Below are 18,715 nucleotides of genomic sequence, written 5' to 3'. Positions count from 1 at the left end.
GAACTTAGCACTACTTAAACCTAACTAACCTAAGGACATCACACACATCCATGCCCGAGGCAGGATTCGAACCTGCGACCGTAGCGGTCACGCGGTTCCAGACTGTAGCGCCTAGAACCGCACGGCCACTCCATCCGGCTGGAAAAAGTCACAGTCAAGATATTAATATTTTTCAGTAAAAAATACCAATGATAACTTCAAAGTATGCTTTGTTCATTTCAGGAAATTGCATTTCTCTACTAAATTCCGGGCCGGCCGCAGTGGTCTCGCGGTTCTAGGCGCGCAGTCCGGAACCGTACGACTGCTACGGTCGCAGGTTCGAATCCTGCCTCGGGCATGGATGTGTGTGATGTCCTTAGGTTAGTTAGGTTTAAGTAGTTCTAAGTTCTAGGAGACTGCTGACCACAGCTGTTAAGTCCCATAGTGCTCAGAGCCATTTCAACCATTTTTTACTAAATTCCGGTACGGAGATAAAAAAAATCCTGGATTTGAACAATATTTTCGGCCTTCACCTTGTCGTGCGGCCTTTGCCGGTCAGTGTCTCTCATCAGTACTGGACACATACGCCACGTGGGTAACACCCTGCTCTTTTTATTTACTGGAACGATATGCGCACTCCGTCACGCGGAATGAATTGCCGACTGGACGTGAAATGGACAAGTGCCTGCCCTCCGCTAGAACCTGTCTCTGAGACAAATGTGGAGGAAGTGACGTTATCGCCGCAGCCGGTATTCGGACCGGTCGCCCGCTTTTCCGGGACGTCTTAAATCAAGCGCACAATAGGTACCGCTGCCAACACTGTACATACCCGCCGGACGGCAGTAACTTTTTGTCCCGCCGCGGGCGTTTTGTCTCACTTTTTTTCTGCCGCTAATTCGTTTGCCTTCCTGCGCAGTCCTTGCTGATTACCAAGGGGCGTTCCCGCCGGCAGTTTCCCGCGTTTCGGGGTCTGCCGGTGCCCCGTGGTGGTGGGTGGGGGCACCCGACAGGTGTGACCACCTCGCCAATCGCGGCCAGTTTCCCGAGTCCAGGAGTCTGTCCCCCCTGATTAGATAGGCCTCGACATAGCGCTGATGTTTTAAAAACTGAGGCGCAGGACATTCCCACTGTCGTAGTGACTGAGCGTTGGCCGGCTGAGCATCACAGGTAAGCCAGGCGCTGTTACCTCACTTTCGTTAGAATAATTATTACATGTAAAATTTATTTGGAAGAAATATGGTAAAATGTTTTGTGAAATGGTTTGTCTCATCATCATCATCATCATCATCATCTAAGACTGATTATGCCTTTCAGTGTTCAGTCTGGAGCATAGCCCCCCCTTATACAGTTCCTCCATGATCCCCTATTCAGTGCTAACATTGGTGCCTCTTCTGAAGTTAAACCTATTACTTCAAAATCATTCTTAACCGAATCCAGGTACCTTCTCCTCGGTCTGCCCCGACTCCTCCTACCCTCTACTGCTGAATCCATGAGTCTCTTGGGTAACCTTGTTTCTCCCATGCGTGTAACATGACCCCACCATCTAAGCCTGTTCGCCCTGACTGCTACATCTATAGAGTTCATTCCCAGTTTTTCTTTGATTTCTTCATTGTGGACACCCTCCTGCCATTGTTCCCATCTACTAGTACCTGCAATCATCCTAGCTACTTTCATATCCGTAACCTCAACCTTGTTGATAAGGTAACCTGAATCCACCCAGCTTTCGTTCCCATACAACAAAGTTGGTCGAAAGATTGAACGGTGCACAGATAACTTAGTCTCGGTACTGACTTCCTTCTTGCAGAAGAGAGTAGATCGTAGCTGAGCGCTCACTGCATTAGCTTTGCTACACCTCGCTTCCAGTTCTTTCACTATGCTGCCATCCTGTGAGAATATGCATCCTAAGTACTTGAAACCGTCCACCTGTTCTAACTTTGTTCCTCCTATTTGGCATTCCATCCGTTTATATTTCTTTCCCACTGACATTACTTTCGTTTTGGAGATGCTAATCTTCATACCATAGTCCTTACATTTCTGATCTAGCTCTGAAATATTACTTTGCAAGCTTTCAATCGAATCTGCCATCACAACTAAGTCATCCGCATATGCAAGACTGCTTATTTTGTGTTCACATATCTTAATCTCACTCCGCCAGTCTATTGTTTTCAACATATGATCCATAAATAATATGAACAACAGTGGAGACAGGTTCCAGCCTTGTCTTACCCCTGAAACTACTCTGAACCATGAACTCAATTTACCGTCAACTCTAACTGCTGCCTGACTATCCATGTAAAGACCTTTAATTGCTTGCAAAAGTTTGCCTCCTATAATCTTGTAGAACAGACAATAACTTCCTCCTAGGAACCCGGTCATATGCCTTTTCTAGATCTATAAAGCATAGATACAATTCCCTGTTCCACTCATAACACTTCTCCATTATTTGCCGTAAGCTAAAGATCTGGTCCTGACAACCTCTAAGAGGCCTAAACCCACACTGATTTTCATCTAATTGGTCCGCAACTAATACTCGCACTTTCCTTTCAACAATACCTGAGAATATTTTACCCACAACGCTGATTAAAGAGATACCTCTGTAGTTGTTACAATCTTTTCTGTTTCCATGTTTAAAGATTGGTGTGATTACTGCTTTTGTCCAGTCTGATGTAACCTGTCCCGACTCCCAGGCCATTTCAATTATCCTGTGTAGCCATTGAAGACCTGACATTCCACTGTATTTGATGAGTTCCGACTTAATTTCATCCACCCCAGCCGCTTTATTGCACTGCAATCTATTGACCATTTTTTCCACTTCCTCAAATGTGATCCTATTTCCATCATCATTCCTATCCCATTCTACCTCGAAATCTGAAACATTACTGATCGCATTTTCACCTACATTGAGCAACTCTTCAAAATATTCCCTCCATCTGCCCAAGGCATCCACAGGATTCACCAGCAGTTTTCCTGACCTGTCCAAAATACTTGCCATTTCCTTCTTACCTCCCTTTCGAAGACTGCTAATTACACTCCAGAATGGTTTTCCAGCAGCTTGACCCATAGTCTCCAACCTGTTTCCAAAGTCTTCCCACGATTTCTTCTTGGATGCTGCAATTATCTGTTTGGCTTTGTTTCTTTCTTCAACATAACTTTCTCTGTCTACCTGGGTTCTGGTATGTAGCCATTTTTGATACGCCTTCTTTTTCCTTTTACAGGCTGCCTTGACTGTATCATTCCACCAAGCTGTTTGCTTCATCCTACTTTTACACACTACTGTTCCAAGACATTCTTTAGCCACTTCTAGTACTGTGTCCCTGTACCTTGTCCATTCCTTTTCCAATGACTGTAATTGACTACATTCAACTAACTGGTACCTTTCTGAGATCGCTGTTATGTACTTGTGCCTGATTTCCTTATCCTGAAGTTTCTCCACTCTTATCCTCCTACATATGGACCTGACCTCCTGCACTTTCGGCCTCACAATCCCAATTTCACTGCAGATTAAATAATGATCAGTGTCATCAAAGAATCCCTTGAATACACGTGTGTCCCTCACAGCCTTCCTGAATTCCTGATCTGTTATTATATAGTCAATGACAGATCTGGTTCCCCTGCCTTCCCAAGTATACCGGTGAATGTTCTTATGTTTAAAAAAGGAGTTTGTGATTACTAAGCCCATACTGGCACAGCAATCCAAGAGTTGTTTCCCGTTCCTGTTGGCCTCCATATCCTCTCCAAATTTACCCATAACCTTTTCATACCCTTCTGTTCGATTTCCAATCCTGGCGTTAAAATCACCCATGAGCAGAACACTGTCCTTGTCCTTTACTCTAACAACTACATCACTGAGTGCCTCATAAAAACTATCCATCTTATCTTGATCTGTCCCTTCACAATGCGAATATACTGACACAATCCTAATTTTCTTGCTAGACACTGTCAAATCTATCCACATCAGTCGTTCGTTCACATACCTTATTGCAACTACGCTGGGTTCCATTTCTTTCCTGATGTAAAGCCCTACACCCCATTGTGCTATTCCTGCTTTGACTCCTGACAGGTAGACCTTGTATTCTCCCACTTCCTCTTCTTTCTCACCCCTTACCCGAATGTCACTAACAGCTAAAACGTCCAGCCCCATCTTACTTGCAGCCTCTGCCAGCTCTACCTTCTTCCCAGAGTAGCCCCCACTGATATTAATAGCTCCCCATCTCATTACCATTTGTTTGCCAAGTCGTATCTTAGGAGTCCCTGATTTGTCAGTTAGAGGTGGGACTCCGTCACCTCCAAAGGTCCGAGGCATTTTGCTCTGGTTGTTGCCAGCATCATATTTAAAGTACCAGGGAAGCAGGTTGCTAGCCTTACTTGCCCCGAGTCCCATTGGGTTTTATCCCTAACGGCTGAGGGACTAACCGGTGGATTTGGTAGTCTTTGCCGTATGAGCACAAAGGTGACCACGACTCAGAATATGTCCGAGATGCCCAGCCTTATTCCGAAGTAACCGGTATCCCGACTGTCGGGACCACTTACTTGGCCACTCATACGTTGCCCGTGGTTCATGAACTAGGACATGACTACAGGAACCCACACCATGAACCACCATGGTTTGTCTAAAAGCAATAAATAAACTAGATTTGAAAAACCATTTGAGGAATGTTGGAATGATGCTCCAAGTCGTATACAGTAAACGAGACGCATCAAATGTTTCTCTTATCTACACTGAAGAACCAAACAAACTGGTACACCTACGTAATATCGTGTACGGCCCCCGCGAGCACGCAGAAGTTCCGCAACATGACGCCGCATCGACTCGACTAATGTCTGAAGCAGAGCTCGAGGGAATTGAGACCTTAAAACTTACAGGGCTGTCCATAAATCCGTAAGAGTACAATGGGGTGTAGATCTCTTCTGAACAGCGCGTTGGAAGGTATTCCAGATATGCTCAGTGTTCATTTCTGGGGTGTTTGGTGGCCAGCGGAAGTGTTTAAACACAGAACGGTGTTCCTTGTGCCACTCTGTAGCAATTCTGGACGTTTGGGGTGTCACATTGTCGTACTGGAATTGCCCAAGTCCGTTGGAATACACAATGGACACGAATGAATGCTGCAATTCAAACAGGATGCTTACGTACTTCTCACCTGTCAGAGTAGTATCACTGCAACTGCACACGCCCCACACCATTACAGAGCCTCCGCCAGCTTCAACAGTCCCCTGCTGACATGCAGTGTTCAGGGATTCATGAGGTTGTCTCCATACCCGTACACGTCCATCCGCTCGATACAATTTGAAACCGTACATGTTTCCAGTCATCAACACTCCAATGTTGGTGTTGATGGGCCCACGCGAGGCCTGAAGCTTTGTGTCATGCAGTCATCAAGAGTACACGAGTGCGTCTTGGTCTCCGAAAGACCATATCGATGATGTCTGCTTGAATGATTCGCACGATGACACGTGTTGAGAGTCCACCATTGAAGATTGCAGTAATTTGCGGAAGGGCTGCACTTCTGTCACGTTGAACCATTCTCTTCCGTCGTCGTTAAGTCCGCTCTAGCACGATCTTTTTCCGTCTCCAGCGATGTCGGAGATTTGATGTTTTACCGAATTCCTGATATTCACAGTACACTCGTGAAATGGTCGGACGGGAAAATCTTTCTACCTCAGAGATGCTGCGGACCATCGCTCGTGCGCTGCGTGTAACACCACGTTCAAACTCACTTAAATCTCAATAACCTGCCATTGCAGCAGCAGTAACTGATCTAACAACTGCTCCAAACACTTTTTGTCTCAAATATGCGTTGCCGATCGCAGCGCCGTATTCTGTCCGTTTACATATCTCTGTGTTTGAGTACGCGTGCCTGTACCAGTTTCTTTGGCGCTTCAGTGTATTTTGTTTATTACTTCTAGACGAAACATTTCATAAAACTTCTGACCGCCTTTTTTTAGTTTTTTAATTTCAAGTTTTGTTCAGAAAGCACGAGAAAAATAAAAATATAGTCTAAGACCAAAAATCTACAAATGAATTATCCGAACAGGGTAAAAAATAAGAGCATTTGATGTACGAAGTCTATTCAAAAAAGTTCCGGAACATTCATAATGGTTTATTGGAGCGAAATGCGGTTTGCATCCCTGCACATGCTCAAATGGTTCAAATGGCTCTGAGCACTTAACTTCGAAGGTCATCAGTCCCATAGAACTGAGAACTACTTATACCTAACTAACTTAAGGACATCACACACATCCATGCCCGAGGCAGGATTCGAACCTGCGACCGTAGAGGTAACTCGGTTCCAGACTGTAGCTCCTAGAACCACTCGGCCTCCCACGCCGGCTGCACATGCTCGTGTTTAAAGTGTAACTAGCGGAAGTTTCATTGTTGTATGTCTGTCAGTTATTGTCCAGTGCTGTATTGTGAAGAACGTTGTGTCTCAAAGAATTTCGAGATGGCAGAGACAGAGGAGCAACGCGTCTGCATTAAAGATTGCGTGAAGCTCTAGAAAGCTTTTATACAGGGTGAAAAGTATTTAAACCGACAACCTCTGGGAGGTTGTAGGGGACATGAAAACAAATATTTTTCCGTAATGCCATTTTTTCCTATGAGGAGTATTTAAGCCGGTAGAGGAAGATTTCTCTGGCGGAAAATTAATTAAACCAACAAACACTTTCCTATTTTTTTATGACCAAGAGGTAACACATTAACACAACCCAATTTCAATTACAGTAAATTTTCAAAAATGTTTCAAATGGCTCTGAGCACTATGGCACTTAACATCTGAGGTCATCAGCCCCCTAGAACTTAGAACTACTTAAACCTAACTAACCTAAGAACAGCACACAAATCCATGCCCGAGGCAGCATTCGAACCTGCGACCGTAGCAGTCGCGCGGTTCCGGACTGAAGCGCTTAGAACCGCTTCGCCACCACGACCGGCCAAATTTTCAAAAATGCCTCCATTGACACGTAAACAAAGGTTACACCGTCGGATCATGTTCTGTCTGACACGGGCAAAAACCCCAGGAGTATCCTGATTTGCTCCTGCTGCTGCTACTATCCGGGCAACCAGATCCTCTTCTGAGGCAACAAGAAATGGTTCAAATGGCTCTGAGCACTATGGGACTCAACTGCTGAGGTCATTAGTCCCCTAGAACTTAGAACTAGTTAAACCTAACTAACCTAAGGACATCACAAACATCCATGCCCGAGGCAGGATTCGAACCTGCGACCGTAGCGGTCTTGCGGTTCCAGACTGCAGCGCCTTTAACCGCACGGCCACTTCGGCCGGCGAGGCAACAAGAGTTGCGTAAATAAGGTTGCGCATCTCTCCCCACAGAAAAAAGTCCAGAGGGCACATATCTGGGGATCGAGCAGGCCATGGTACAGGACCACCTCTGCCAATCCACGTTTCTGGGAACCGTCGGTCCAGGAATCGACGCACACGACGACTGAAATGTGCCGGCGCCCCGTCATGTTGAAACCACATGCGTTGTCTTGTAGGGAGCGGGACGTCTTCCAGCAATTATGGCAATGCTCTGGCGAGAAAATGGTAATAGTGCCTGCCATTTAATGGCCTAGGTAGCAGATACGGCCCAATTAAACAGCTCTCAACAACACCGACCCACACATTAACGAAGAACCGCACTTGATGAGCGCTAGTAACATGCGAATTGCCCGCATCTCGTGGTCGTGCGGTAGCGTTCTCGCTTCCCACGCCCGAGTTCCCGGGTTCGATTCCCGGCGGGGTCAGGGATTTTCTCTGCCTCGTGATGGCTGGGTGTTGTGTGCTGTCCTTAGGTTAGTTCGGTTTAAGTAGTTCTAAGTTCTAGGGGACTTATGACCACAGCAGTTGAGTCCCATAGTGCTCAGAGCCATTTGAACCATTTGAACCATGCGAATTGTGCATGTTGAAGACACCATCACGCCCGAACGTTGCTTCATCGGTAAACAACATACAGGATGGAAATGTAGGATGCATTTCATACTGTTCTAGGTACCACTGCGAAAACTGTGCTCTGGGTGGATAATCAACTGGTTCAAGGTTGTGGACACGCTATATGTGAAATGGACGTAAAAATTTCTCTCGAAGGACTGTTCTTATATTCGTCTGATTCGTCCCCATGTTACGTGCAATTGCACGAGTGCTGATTGAAGGATCCCGCTCCACATGCTGCAAGACAGCTTCCTCAAATTGCAGCGTTCTTACCGTGCGACAGCGTCCCTGCCCAGGTAATCTGCAAAATGACCCGGCATCACGCAAACGTTGGTACACAGCAGAAAAATTGAGTGAAAATGTAATCACATGGCAGTTCTAGTATAATATATTTGTCCAATGAATACCCGTTTATCATTTGCATTTCTTCTTGGTATAGCAATTTTAATGGTCAGCAGTGTATTATTGTTTACTGTTCATTCAGGACCGAGTACCACTATATCGGTTTCAAAGCGCTATTTCCAGCAGAGGACAGAGATGTTGCCGACATCTGGAAAGAGTAAAAGTGGCGACATTCCCTTCTTCGCGGTTTTCCGCGACTTTCACACGTGTATCCTGTGTGCTCCGTCCTACCAGCTGCTGCATTGCGTCACTCATTCCAGTTCCGTTTCGTAGTAACAAAAGGCGCTTAGCAGTTACCGAATGCTCCCACGAAGCGGAATGAAGGCTCTTCTAGGGCACTCAATCCCTTGGAATTTTCGGTTCGTGCTCTAACACCTGCCTGCGTATCATAATCCACACATATAAATTTCGGTAGAAATCAGTAGACCCCTCGAGCGTTTAAAGAATCAAACATTCACGTATAAAACAGCGTCAAACACCGATACGCAACATGTTTTATGCTCCGGTATTACGATTTTTTTGGAGAAGGAAAATCTCCCCTATAAAAAAACAACTCCCATTGCGCAAGCGGAGATCTCGCGAAACTCGGCTCACTCTGTCCTCCACGAGATCCACGGCGCCGTAGACATCGGCGCTAAAGTTGGTGGCGTGTTGCTGTAGCTTTGACAAAAGCGCGTGACTCTGTTCGTAGAGCAAAACTGTCGGTAGAGTTGAAAGATACAGATATGCACGACCATCTTTTACGGGTTATTTAAATGTACAGAGACAATAAGGTATAGATAACTAGAGGATCAGAACTATCAGGAAGAGTAATCACAGATCGCACGGAAGGATTGAATTGTTCATTTCTACTGCACGGTGTTAGAGAGAGGAACAGTAGATAAACAGTACGAAAGTGGTTCGATGAGCCCTCTGTCAGGCAATTAAGCGTGAACTGCACAGTAGTCACGTAGGTGTGCAGGGTGATTACAATTAAACTTTCAAACCGCGGTAGAAATAGCACCACTGGTCAGAATGGCGTCAAATTGCAACGGAAAATTAACGGAGAAGGGGGGAAATGTATACCAGAAGAAAAATGTACCAATAGATGGCGCTGTAAGCATGATTATTTAATAGTGGTTCAAATGGTTCAAATGGCTCTGAGCACTATGGGACTTAACATCTGTGGTCATCATTCCCCTAGAACTTAGAGCTACTTAAACCTAACTAACCTAAGGACATCACACACATCCATGCCCGAGGCAGGATTCGAACCTGCGACCGTAGCGGTCACGTGTTCCAGACTGAGGTGCGTAGAACCGCACGGCCACACCGGCCGGCGTTTAATAGTGGTCGACTATAAATGACAAATGAATCATACAACAATGCCTAAGGTGTGCGTTTGACGTTAAACAAACAGTACTACTCAGTGTGCATGGGTGTACAGGTGTGATAGTGTTAGTTACGCAAGCCCATTGACGACGGCAAGGTCATATCACATCGGATAGGAAAATCGGTTTTTAAAATTGTGCTGCGGGCAAAAACCGCATAAAAAGGATCAATCACATTGGTTTTTAACTGTCCTGAGGCCATAAACCGCATGAAAAGCATCAATAAAAATCAAATCGGATTATTAATTTCCGTGTGACTGCCGCAAAACATGTTCAATATGCTGTCCACCGTTTTCTGCAAAAAGTTGAAATCGAGAAACAGCATGTTCCATAACTGATCGAAGTGTTTCTGGGGTTACGTTCACAATGTGTTGTGCAACGCGTGCCTTCAATGCAGCTAATTTTGCAATCGGAACACTGAACACAACATCTTTCAGACACCCCACAGCCAGAAGTCACACGGATTAAGATCGGGTGATAGGGACGACCAGGCTGTACGGAAATGAAGGCTGATAATTCTAACATTTCCGAAATGGTGCTTCAGCAGCTGCTTCACTGGATTTACAATGTGTGGAGGTGCGCCATCTTGCATAAAAATGATCCCATCCGCACATCCACGCTGTTGGAGAGCTGGAATGACGTGGTAGCGCAAAAGACACTCATAGCGCTTACCGGTGACGGTGCACGTAACAGGACAGGAAGCGCCTGTCTCTCCGAAAAAATATGACCCTCTGATAAATGATGCCGTAAACCCACGACACACAGTGACCTTGTCAGGATGAAGTAATACTGGTTGATTTGCGTGAGGATTTTCCGTTGCGCATACTCGACAATTCTGTGTATTGAGATATCCTGTCAGATGGAAGTGGGCTTCGTCTCTCCACAACATCTTCCACAGCCAACTATTGTCCACTCCCATGCGAGCAAGAAATTCTAAAGCAAAGGTCTCTCTTGCTGGCAGGTCAACAGGGAGCAACTCGTGCACATGCGTAATTTTGAGTGGATAGCAAAGAAGGATGCTCGGTAGGATTTTACGCACCGTGATCACAGGTATGTCCAACGTCCGGGGAATTCTCCGTGTACTAAACGTTTGCACACCAACAGTCGTCTCCTCCTGCATTGCTGTGGCCACTGCTTCCACTGACGTCGAATCAATTCGTTTCCTCCCTCTACCAGATTGCATATCAAAAGAAACCGTCTTTTCGAATTTCCGAATCATTTTCTCCAGACTCACGGCAGTCATCGGACCAAAGCCTTTTTTCCAACGCTCCAGTGTCTGGGACTTCTGCACAGCAACAGTGCACAGAGATCATTCTTGAAATACAGCTTTACAACCAGAGCGCGATCCTGCATTGAGACAGTCATGGCGAACGTCGCAGACGCGAAAGGAGGAAAAGCCGTGTACCCGGCGTGTTTATACCAACTTCAATGGGTCGTGCGCATAACAGGTGTTTTCATTTACGTATTATGACACATACAGCGCCATCTATTGATCAGTTTTCACACTTTTTTTCTTCTAACATACGTTTTACCCCTTCTCCGATAATATTCCTTTGCAATCTGATGTCGTTCTGACCAGTGCTGTTATTTCTACAGCGTTTCGAAAGTTTACCTTTTAATTACACTACTAGCCATTAAAATTGCTACACCAAGAAGAAATTCAGATGATAAACGGGTATTCATTGGACAAATGTATTATATTAGAACTGACATGTCATTATATTTTCACGCAATTTGGGTGCGTAGATCCTGAGAAATCAGTACCCAAAACAACCACCTCTGGCCGTAATAACGGCCTTGATACGCCTGAGCATTGAGTCAAACAGAGCTTGGATGGCGCGTACAGGTACAGCTGCCAATGCAGCTTCAACACGATACCACAGTTCATCAAGAGTACTGACTGGCGTATTGTAACGAGCCAGTTGCTCGGCCACCATTGACCAGACGTTTTCAATTGGTGAGAGATCTGGAGAATGCGCTGTTCAGGGCAGCAGTCGAACATTTTCTGTACCCAGAAAGGCCCGTACAGGACATGCAACATGCGGTTGTGAATTATCCCGCTGAAATGGAGGGTTTCGCAAGGATCGAGTGAAGGGTAGACCCACGGGTCGTAACGTCCACTGTTCAAAGTGCAGTCAATGCGAACAAGAGGTGGCCGAGACGTGTGATCAATGGCTCCCGATACCATCACGCCGGGTGACACGCCAGTATGGCGATAACGAATACACGCTTCCAATGGGCGTTCACCGCGATGTCGCCAAACAGGGATGCGACCATCATGATGCTGTAAAGAGAACCTGACGTTTTGCCGTTCGTGCACCCAGGTCCGTCGTCGAGTACACCATCGCAGGCGCTCCTGTCTGTGATGCAGCGTCAAGGGTAACCGCAGCCACGGTCTCCGAGTTGATAGTCCATGCTGCTGCAAACGTCGTCGAACTGTTCGTGCAGATGGTTGTCTTCTTGCAAACGTCCCCATCTGTTGACTCAGGGATCGAGACGTAGCTGCACGATCCGTTAGAGCCATGCGGATAAGATGCCTGTCATCTCGACTGATAGTGATACGAGGCCGTTGGGATCCAGCACGGCGTTCCGTATTACCCTACTGAACCCACCGATTCCATACTCTGCTAACATTGTATCTCGACCAACGCGAGCTGCAATGTCGCCATACGATAAACCGCAATCGCGATAGGCTACAATACAACCTTTATCACAGTGGGAAACGTGATGGTACGCATTTCTCCTCCTTACACGAGGCATCACAACAACGTTTCACCAGGCAACGCCGGTCAACTGCTGTTTGTGTATGAAAAATCGGTTGGAAACTTTCCTAATGTCAGCACGTTGTAGGTGTCGCTGGCTCTGAGCACTATGGGACTCAACATCTTAGGTCATAAGTCCCCTAGAACTTAGAACTACTTAAACCTAACTAACCTAAGGACATCACACACATCCATGCCCGAGGCAGGATTCGAACCTGCGACCGTAGCATAGGTGTCGCCACCGGCGCCCAACCTTGTGTGAATGCTCTAAAAAGCAAATCATTTGCATATCACAGCGTCTTCTTCCTGTCGGTTAAATTTTGCGTCTGTAGCTCGTCATCTTCGTGGTGTAGCAATTTTAATGGCCAGTAGTGTATATACGAGGGGGGACCCGAAAGAAACCGGACTCCGAGGGCGCTGCCACTCGTAGACGTAGTGCAAGGTTCTAACGCTAGATGGCGTTAGTTGAGACCTTCATGAAACAGCAGTCCAGACCGCGTCAGTGCAGAGCTGAACGTGGAAGTGTGGTATTGTGTTTCTCTGACTGTTGGCGGGTTACCTATGCGAAGTCGTTAGGGCAACTTTAAAAGAACAGAGAGTGTGTGTGAAATTTTGTTTCCTGCTTAAAAAAAACTGCAACGGAGACACACCAAATGCTTCAGGAAGCTTTCCAGGAGGACGTATGAGCCGCACACAAGTTTTCGAGTGGTTTCAGCGCTTTAAACGTGGTGAGATGTGTGTTGAAGGCCAAGCTCCTTCTGGACGCCCTTCAACATCGCGAAATGAGGATAACATTGAAAAGGTCCGACAAAAGATCAACGAGGATCGTCGCCAAACGATCGAACAAATTTCAGCAGAGGCAGGAATCAATTGGAGCTGGTGCCAGCGGATTTTGAGTGAGGATTTGCACATGAGATGTGTTGCTGCTAAAATTGTTCCGCGCCTTCTCACACAGGAGCAAACAACCATCCGCATGAATGTGTGTCATGACTTGAGAATAGAGATTACACGGGATCCAAACTTCTTGAACAAATTCATTACAGGGGATGAGAGTTGGTGTTACGGGTATGACCCAGAAACCGAGCAAGCGTCAAGCCAGTGGAGGACTCCCAACTCTCCCAGACCAAAAAAAGCAAGGTAAGTGAGGTCAAATGTGAAGACGATGATCATTGTCTTTTTTGGTGTTCGTGGTATTGTGCATCAGGAATTCGTACCCCCTGGCCAGACTATTAACCAGCACTTTTACTTGGATGTTTTAAGGCGTCTGCGAGAGGATGTGAGGAGGAAATGCCGGGAACTTTGGCGATCAGGTGACTGCTTTCTGCATCACGACAACGCTCCAGCGCACACGGCCTTACGAGTGACCCACTATTTGGCACCTCAGAGGTGGTCTGTCGTTCCCCACGCTCCGTATTCGCCGGACCTAGCCCCGTGCGACATTTTCCTATTTCCACGAATGAAAAAGAAAAACTCTAAAGGCGGAGCGTTATGACGATGTGGAGGCAGGTAAAAACAGCTTCGCAAAGGGCACTGGACATTATCAAACTTGAAGAGTTCCAAACATGCTTCCAACAGTGGGAAAAGAGACTTGACGAGTGCATCGCATGTATTGGAGAGTATTTTGAAGGTGACTGAAGTAATTTTGTAAAAACGTTCATCAATAAATTTTTTACGACAACAATCCGGTTTCTTTTGGGTCCCCCCTGGTATGAGAGAACTCCGCCCCAAAAACAAGATAGACGACTTACGGATGTGGCTGAGGGAATTGCGGATGTGGTGCGGGCAGCGTTCGTCGTGTCCGCGCTCTCCTCTGCCCGCGCCGGGCACTCTGAGCTGAGCCGTGGCGCCGCTGCCGCTGCCGCTGCCGCGCGCCTGGACCGCGGTGCGAGTGTGGACCGTGTGACGTGCCCGCAGGTGTCGGCATGGCGACGGCGTGGCTGGCTCTGGCGCTCTTGGGGGCGTGTCTGGTGGCTGCGGGCGAGCACGGCGGCTGCGGCGACAACGTGGTGCCGCCCTACATCCTCCACACCGAGCCCTGCCAGCCCAGGGCCTCCAGGGGTGAGTACTCCGCCTCTTCTTTGTGCTGACTCCCAGGTCTCCCGCCAGGTTTTGTAGCGGTCTGCGCCGCGCTGGATTAGCCGAGCGGTCTCAGGCGCTGCAGTCGTGGACTGTGCGGAGTGGTTACACGACAATAACATCCCTGTAATGTCTGCAGACTCCAGACCCTAATCCCATAGAACACCTTTGGGATGTTTTGGAACGCCGACTTCGTGAACACCTTTGGGTGTTTTGGAACGCCGATTTCGTGCCAGGCCTCACAGACCGACATCGATAACCCTCGTCAGTGCATCTCTCCTCGAAGAACGGACTGCCATTCCCCAAGAAACCTTCCAGTACCTCATTGAAAGTATGCCTGCGAGAGTCGAAGTTGCCATCAAGGCTAAGGGTGGGCCAACACCGTATTAAATTCCAGCATTACCGATCGAGGGCGCCACGAACTTGTACGTCATTTTCTGGCAGGTGTCCGGATACTTTTGATCACACTGTGTATATGTCCGATTCGCAGGAGTTTTCATGGTGTTGGCAAACTGTTGTGTACATAGTTCCGCGTAGTCAGGGAGTACACAACTTTCCCACTAGAGCGCGCCCCGCTAAGCACAACAGCGCAGGCGCAGCGCTCGTCCATCTCCGCACTACGAGATGGCACTGCCATAGAGACGGACCAAATTCTGCTTCCACCGATCCGCATTTTAATACGTAACGCGGCCAATGAGGTTGCTGCTAACGTAGAACCTTTTCTCCTCGCAGATCACACTCGCGCAGTGATACCTGAACGCTCGAGGTATTATAACGAGTGCACAGACCTCCAATTAGTCAGTCAGCATCAGTCTGCACCAGTCTGTACCAGTCTTCATTAGTCTATAGTCAAGTTTCAGTCTGCGTGTAATAAAATTACCATATTCCTGTACATAGCCATGGAGAGAAATGTATAGACATTTTGTCAAGTATCAGAGATATGTGAGAATAAGATTAACGTACCAAAACCAAAGGAACTTCAGATTGTCAATTGTAAATAGCATCCACAACCAAGTTAAGTTATTTTTATGGTTGTTATTATTTTAATAAATGTGTGTGAAAATTAATCAAGTTCTGTTTAAAGTTGGTCACCGTCAATCTGCTACTCTAAGCGTGCAAGTGGCATTTCTATTGTCTGACCTAACGGCAGAAGATAAACACGCCACGATAAGACCACGAGACATATTGCTGACACTCGCCTACTTCGTTAGAGCGACAAATCGAATAATCTGATGATGTGTGTACCGAAGGTCTTACAGTACGCACGCCACACAAACATATCTGACACGTATGTCCCCAAAGGACAAAAAGCCGACAAACTTATAAACAGTTTCATTACACCAAAACAAGAAAAAAGTGTTTAGTAAACATGGGCTGTAAAGCGCGTAGGTTAAGAGATATCTTGTTCTTCTTCGATACTATGAAACGTCTCTTCTCTTGCAAGCTCTTTGCTTTTCATATTTTGGAGCAGATATATGGGCCATAAAAAGAAAAATAATGTCTAGTAACCATGGACTCTAAAGTGTATACACTAGCGAAAATGAGCAAGTGTTCGGAGCTCTTAAAGAATGCATTTTAGAGTCCATTGTAGCCAGGCTTTTTTCTCTTGTTTTAGTCAATAATTCTCCCTCCAAAAGTATGGAAAGCAAAGACCTTGCAGCAGAAGAGCTCTGCTTTATAGTATCGAAGATGAACTAGTGCTGACACCTCTTAAAGTATGTGTCTTAGAGCGCACGTTTACTGGACATTTTTTCTTATTTCTGTGTAGAGGACCTGTCCCTAAAGTTTCTCGTTGCTTTTTGGGACGCGCTGCGAACGCTGCTAGATTTATTGGATGCTTAGTGAAATGTAACTGCCAAAAGGCTACATTTGTCTTAGCAACAGCGGGTATTATCACTTTTATTGTAGAACTGTGTAACAAACAATTTGCTGCGCTGGATTAGCCGAGCGGTCTGAGGCCCTGCAGTCATGGACTGTGCGGCTGGTCCGGCGGAGGTTCGAGTCCTCCCTCGGGAATGGGTGTGTGTGTTTGTCCTTAAGATAATTTATGTTAAGTAGTGTGTAAGCTTAGGGACTGATGACATCAGCAGTTAAGTCCCATAAGATCTCACACACATTTGAACATTTGTTGCGGTCTGCCACCACCTGCTGTCCTGTGCCAGCTTCTTCATCTCCGAGTCTCGTGTACGCCCGACTTCCTCGATTATTCGGTGGATATTGTAAGACAACGAAACACCTACGGCCATCCTTGTGTCGTCATTTACAGTGTAGCTACCACTTTCGGCGCTTCAGTGCACCGTCTTCACGCGTTAGCTGACACTTCGATCAGTTGTGGAACATTCTGTTTCTCGATTTCAACTTGTTGCAGAAAACGGTGGACACCATACTGAACATGTTTTGCGCCGGTCACACGGAAATTAATAATCCGATTTGATTTTTATTGATGCTTTTTATGCGGTTTATGGCCTCAGGAGAACTAAAAACCAATGTGATTGATATTTTTATGCGGTTTTTGGCCTCGGCACAATTTAAAACCGATTTTTCCATCCGATTTGATATGACCCTTTCCGTCGTCAGTGGGCTTACGTAACTAACAGTATCACACCTGGACACCGATGCACACTGACAAGGGAACCTCCCCATCGCACCCCCCTCAGATTTAGTTATAAGCTGGCACTGTGGATAGGCCTTGAAAAACTGATCACAGATCAATCGAGAAAACAGGAAGAAGTTGTGTGGAACTATGAAAAAATAAGCGAAAAATCAAAATAATAAGTCCATATGGAAGATAAGCAACATGAAGGATAAAGTGAGCTCAAGAACGCCGTGGTCCCGTGGTTAGCGTGAGGAGCTGCGGAACGAGAGGTGCTTGGTTCAAGTCTTCCCTCGAGTGAAAAGTTTAATCTTTTTATTTTCAGACAATTATCAAAGTTCAGACACTGACACAAAAACTTCGCTCTCCAAAATTCCAGGACATGTTCAGATTTGCTTGGACATACGCAGGATTTGACGGTCTACACACGGAAAAATTTGAAAACGTTAAAAACATGTTTTGACAGAGCACAGGGAAAACTGTGCGACTGTGAAACTGTTGCATTCATTTGTTGCAGTTTATGTCACAAACTCTTATGTTTTCATCACTTTTTTGGGACTGGTTATCACATCGACAAGAAAACCTAAATCAGGCAAGGTAGAAGACTCTTTTTACCCATTCGCCAAGTGTACAAGTTAGGTGGGTCGACAACATATTCCTGTCATGTGACGCACATGCCATCACCAGTGTCGTATCGAATACATCGGTTGACCTATGACCTTGCGATCAAATGATTTTGCTTCCCATTGGAGAGGCTCGTCATTTCGTCTACTAATCGCACGGTTTTGCGGTGCGGTCGCAAAACACAGACACTAAACTTATTACAGTGAACAGAGACGTCAATGAACGTACGGACAGATCATAACTTTGCGAAAATAAAAAAAGGAAACATTTTACTCATGGGAAGACTTGAACCAAGGACCTTTCGTTCCGCAGCTGCTCACGCAAACCGCGGGACCACAGCGCTCCTGATCTCACACTGTCCTTGATGTTGCCTTTCTTGCACATGGACTACTCAGTTTGTATATTTTGCTTATTTTTTTCATAGTTACACACAACTTCTTCCTGTTTTCTCGGTTGATCTATGTTCAGTTTTTCAAGGACTATCCACTGTGCCAACTTATAACTAAATCTGAGGGGGGTGCGGTGGGGAGGTTCCCTTGTGAGTAGTGCCGGCCGGTGTGGCCGTGCGGTTCTAGGCGCTTCAGTCTGGAACCGCGTGACCACTACGGTCGCAGGTTCGAATCCTGCCTCGGGCATGGATGTGTGTGATGTCCTTAAGTTAGTTGGGTTTAAGTAGTTCTAAGTTCTAGGGGACTGATGACCACAGATGTTAAGTCCCATAGTGCTCAGAGCCGTTTGAACACTGAGTAGTACAGTTTGTTTATTGTCAAACGTACACCTGAGGCATTGTTGTACGATTCATTTGTCATTTATAGTCGACCAATATTAAACTATCATTCATACAGCGCCATCTATTGCTACATTTTTCTTCTGCCATACGTCTTCCCCCTTCTCCGACAATATTCCGTTGCAATTTGACGCCATTCTGACCAGTGGTGTTATTTATACCGAAAGCTTAACTTCAGTTGTAATCACCCTGCACACC

The 18,715-nt window shown here is 46.3% G+C and overlaps 1 protein-coding gene across 2 annotated transcripts in view; it reads left to right on the top strand.

Annotated features, from left to right (window-relative positions):
* The window catches only part of LOC126106677 (peroxidase-like), a 219,149-nt gene that overhangs the window by 19,797 nt on the left and 180,637 nt on the right, over positions 1–18,715 (top strand). The window contains exons 1-2 of one of the 2 annotated variants that reach the window (XM_049913044.1): positions 1,036–1,146; positions 14,352–14,495. In XM_049913044.1, coding sequence (XP_049769001.1) covers positions 14,360–14,495 — 136 coding nt within the window. In that variant the 5' untranslated portion in view covers positions 1,036–1,146; positions 14,352–14,359. Of the gene's footprint in view, positions 1–1,035; positions 1,147–14,351; positions 14,496–18,715 lie in introns of those variants that run through there. The other variant, XM_049913045.1, reaches the window with a different exon arrangement.

The sequence above is a fragment of the Schistocerca cancellata genome, chromosome 10, assembly GCF_023864275.1.
Source record: "Schistocerca cancellata isolate TAMUIC-IGC-003103 chromosome 10, iqSchCanc2.1, whole genome shotgun sequence".
Lineage (NCBI taxonomy): Eukaryota > Metazoa > Arthropoda > Insecta > Orthoptera > Acrididae > Schistocerca > Schistocerca cancellata.
This window is presented reverse-complemented; position numbering and strand designations above follow the sequence as displayed.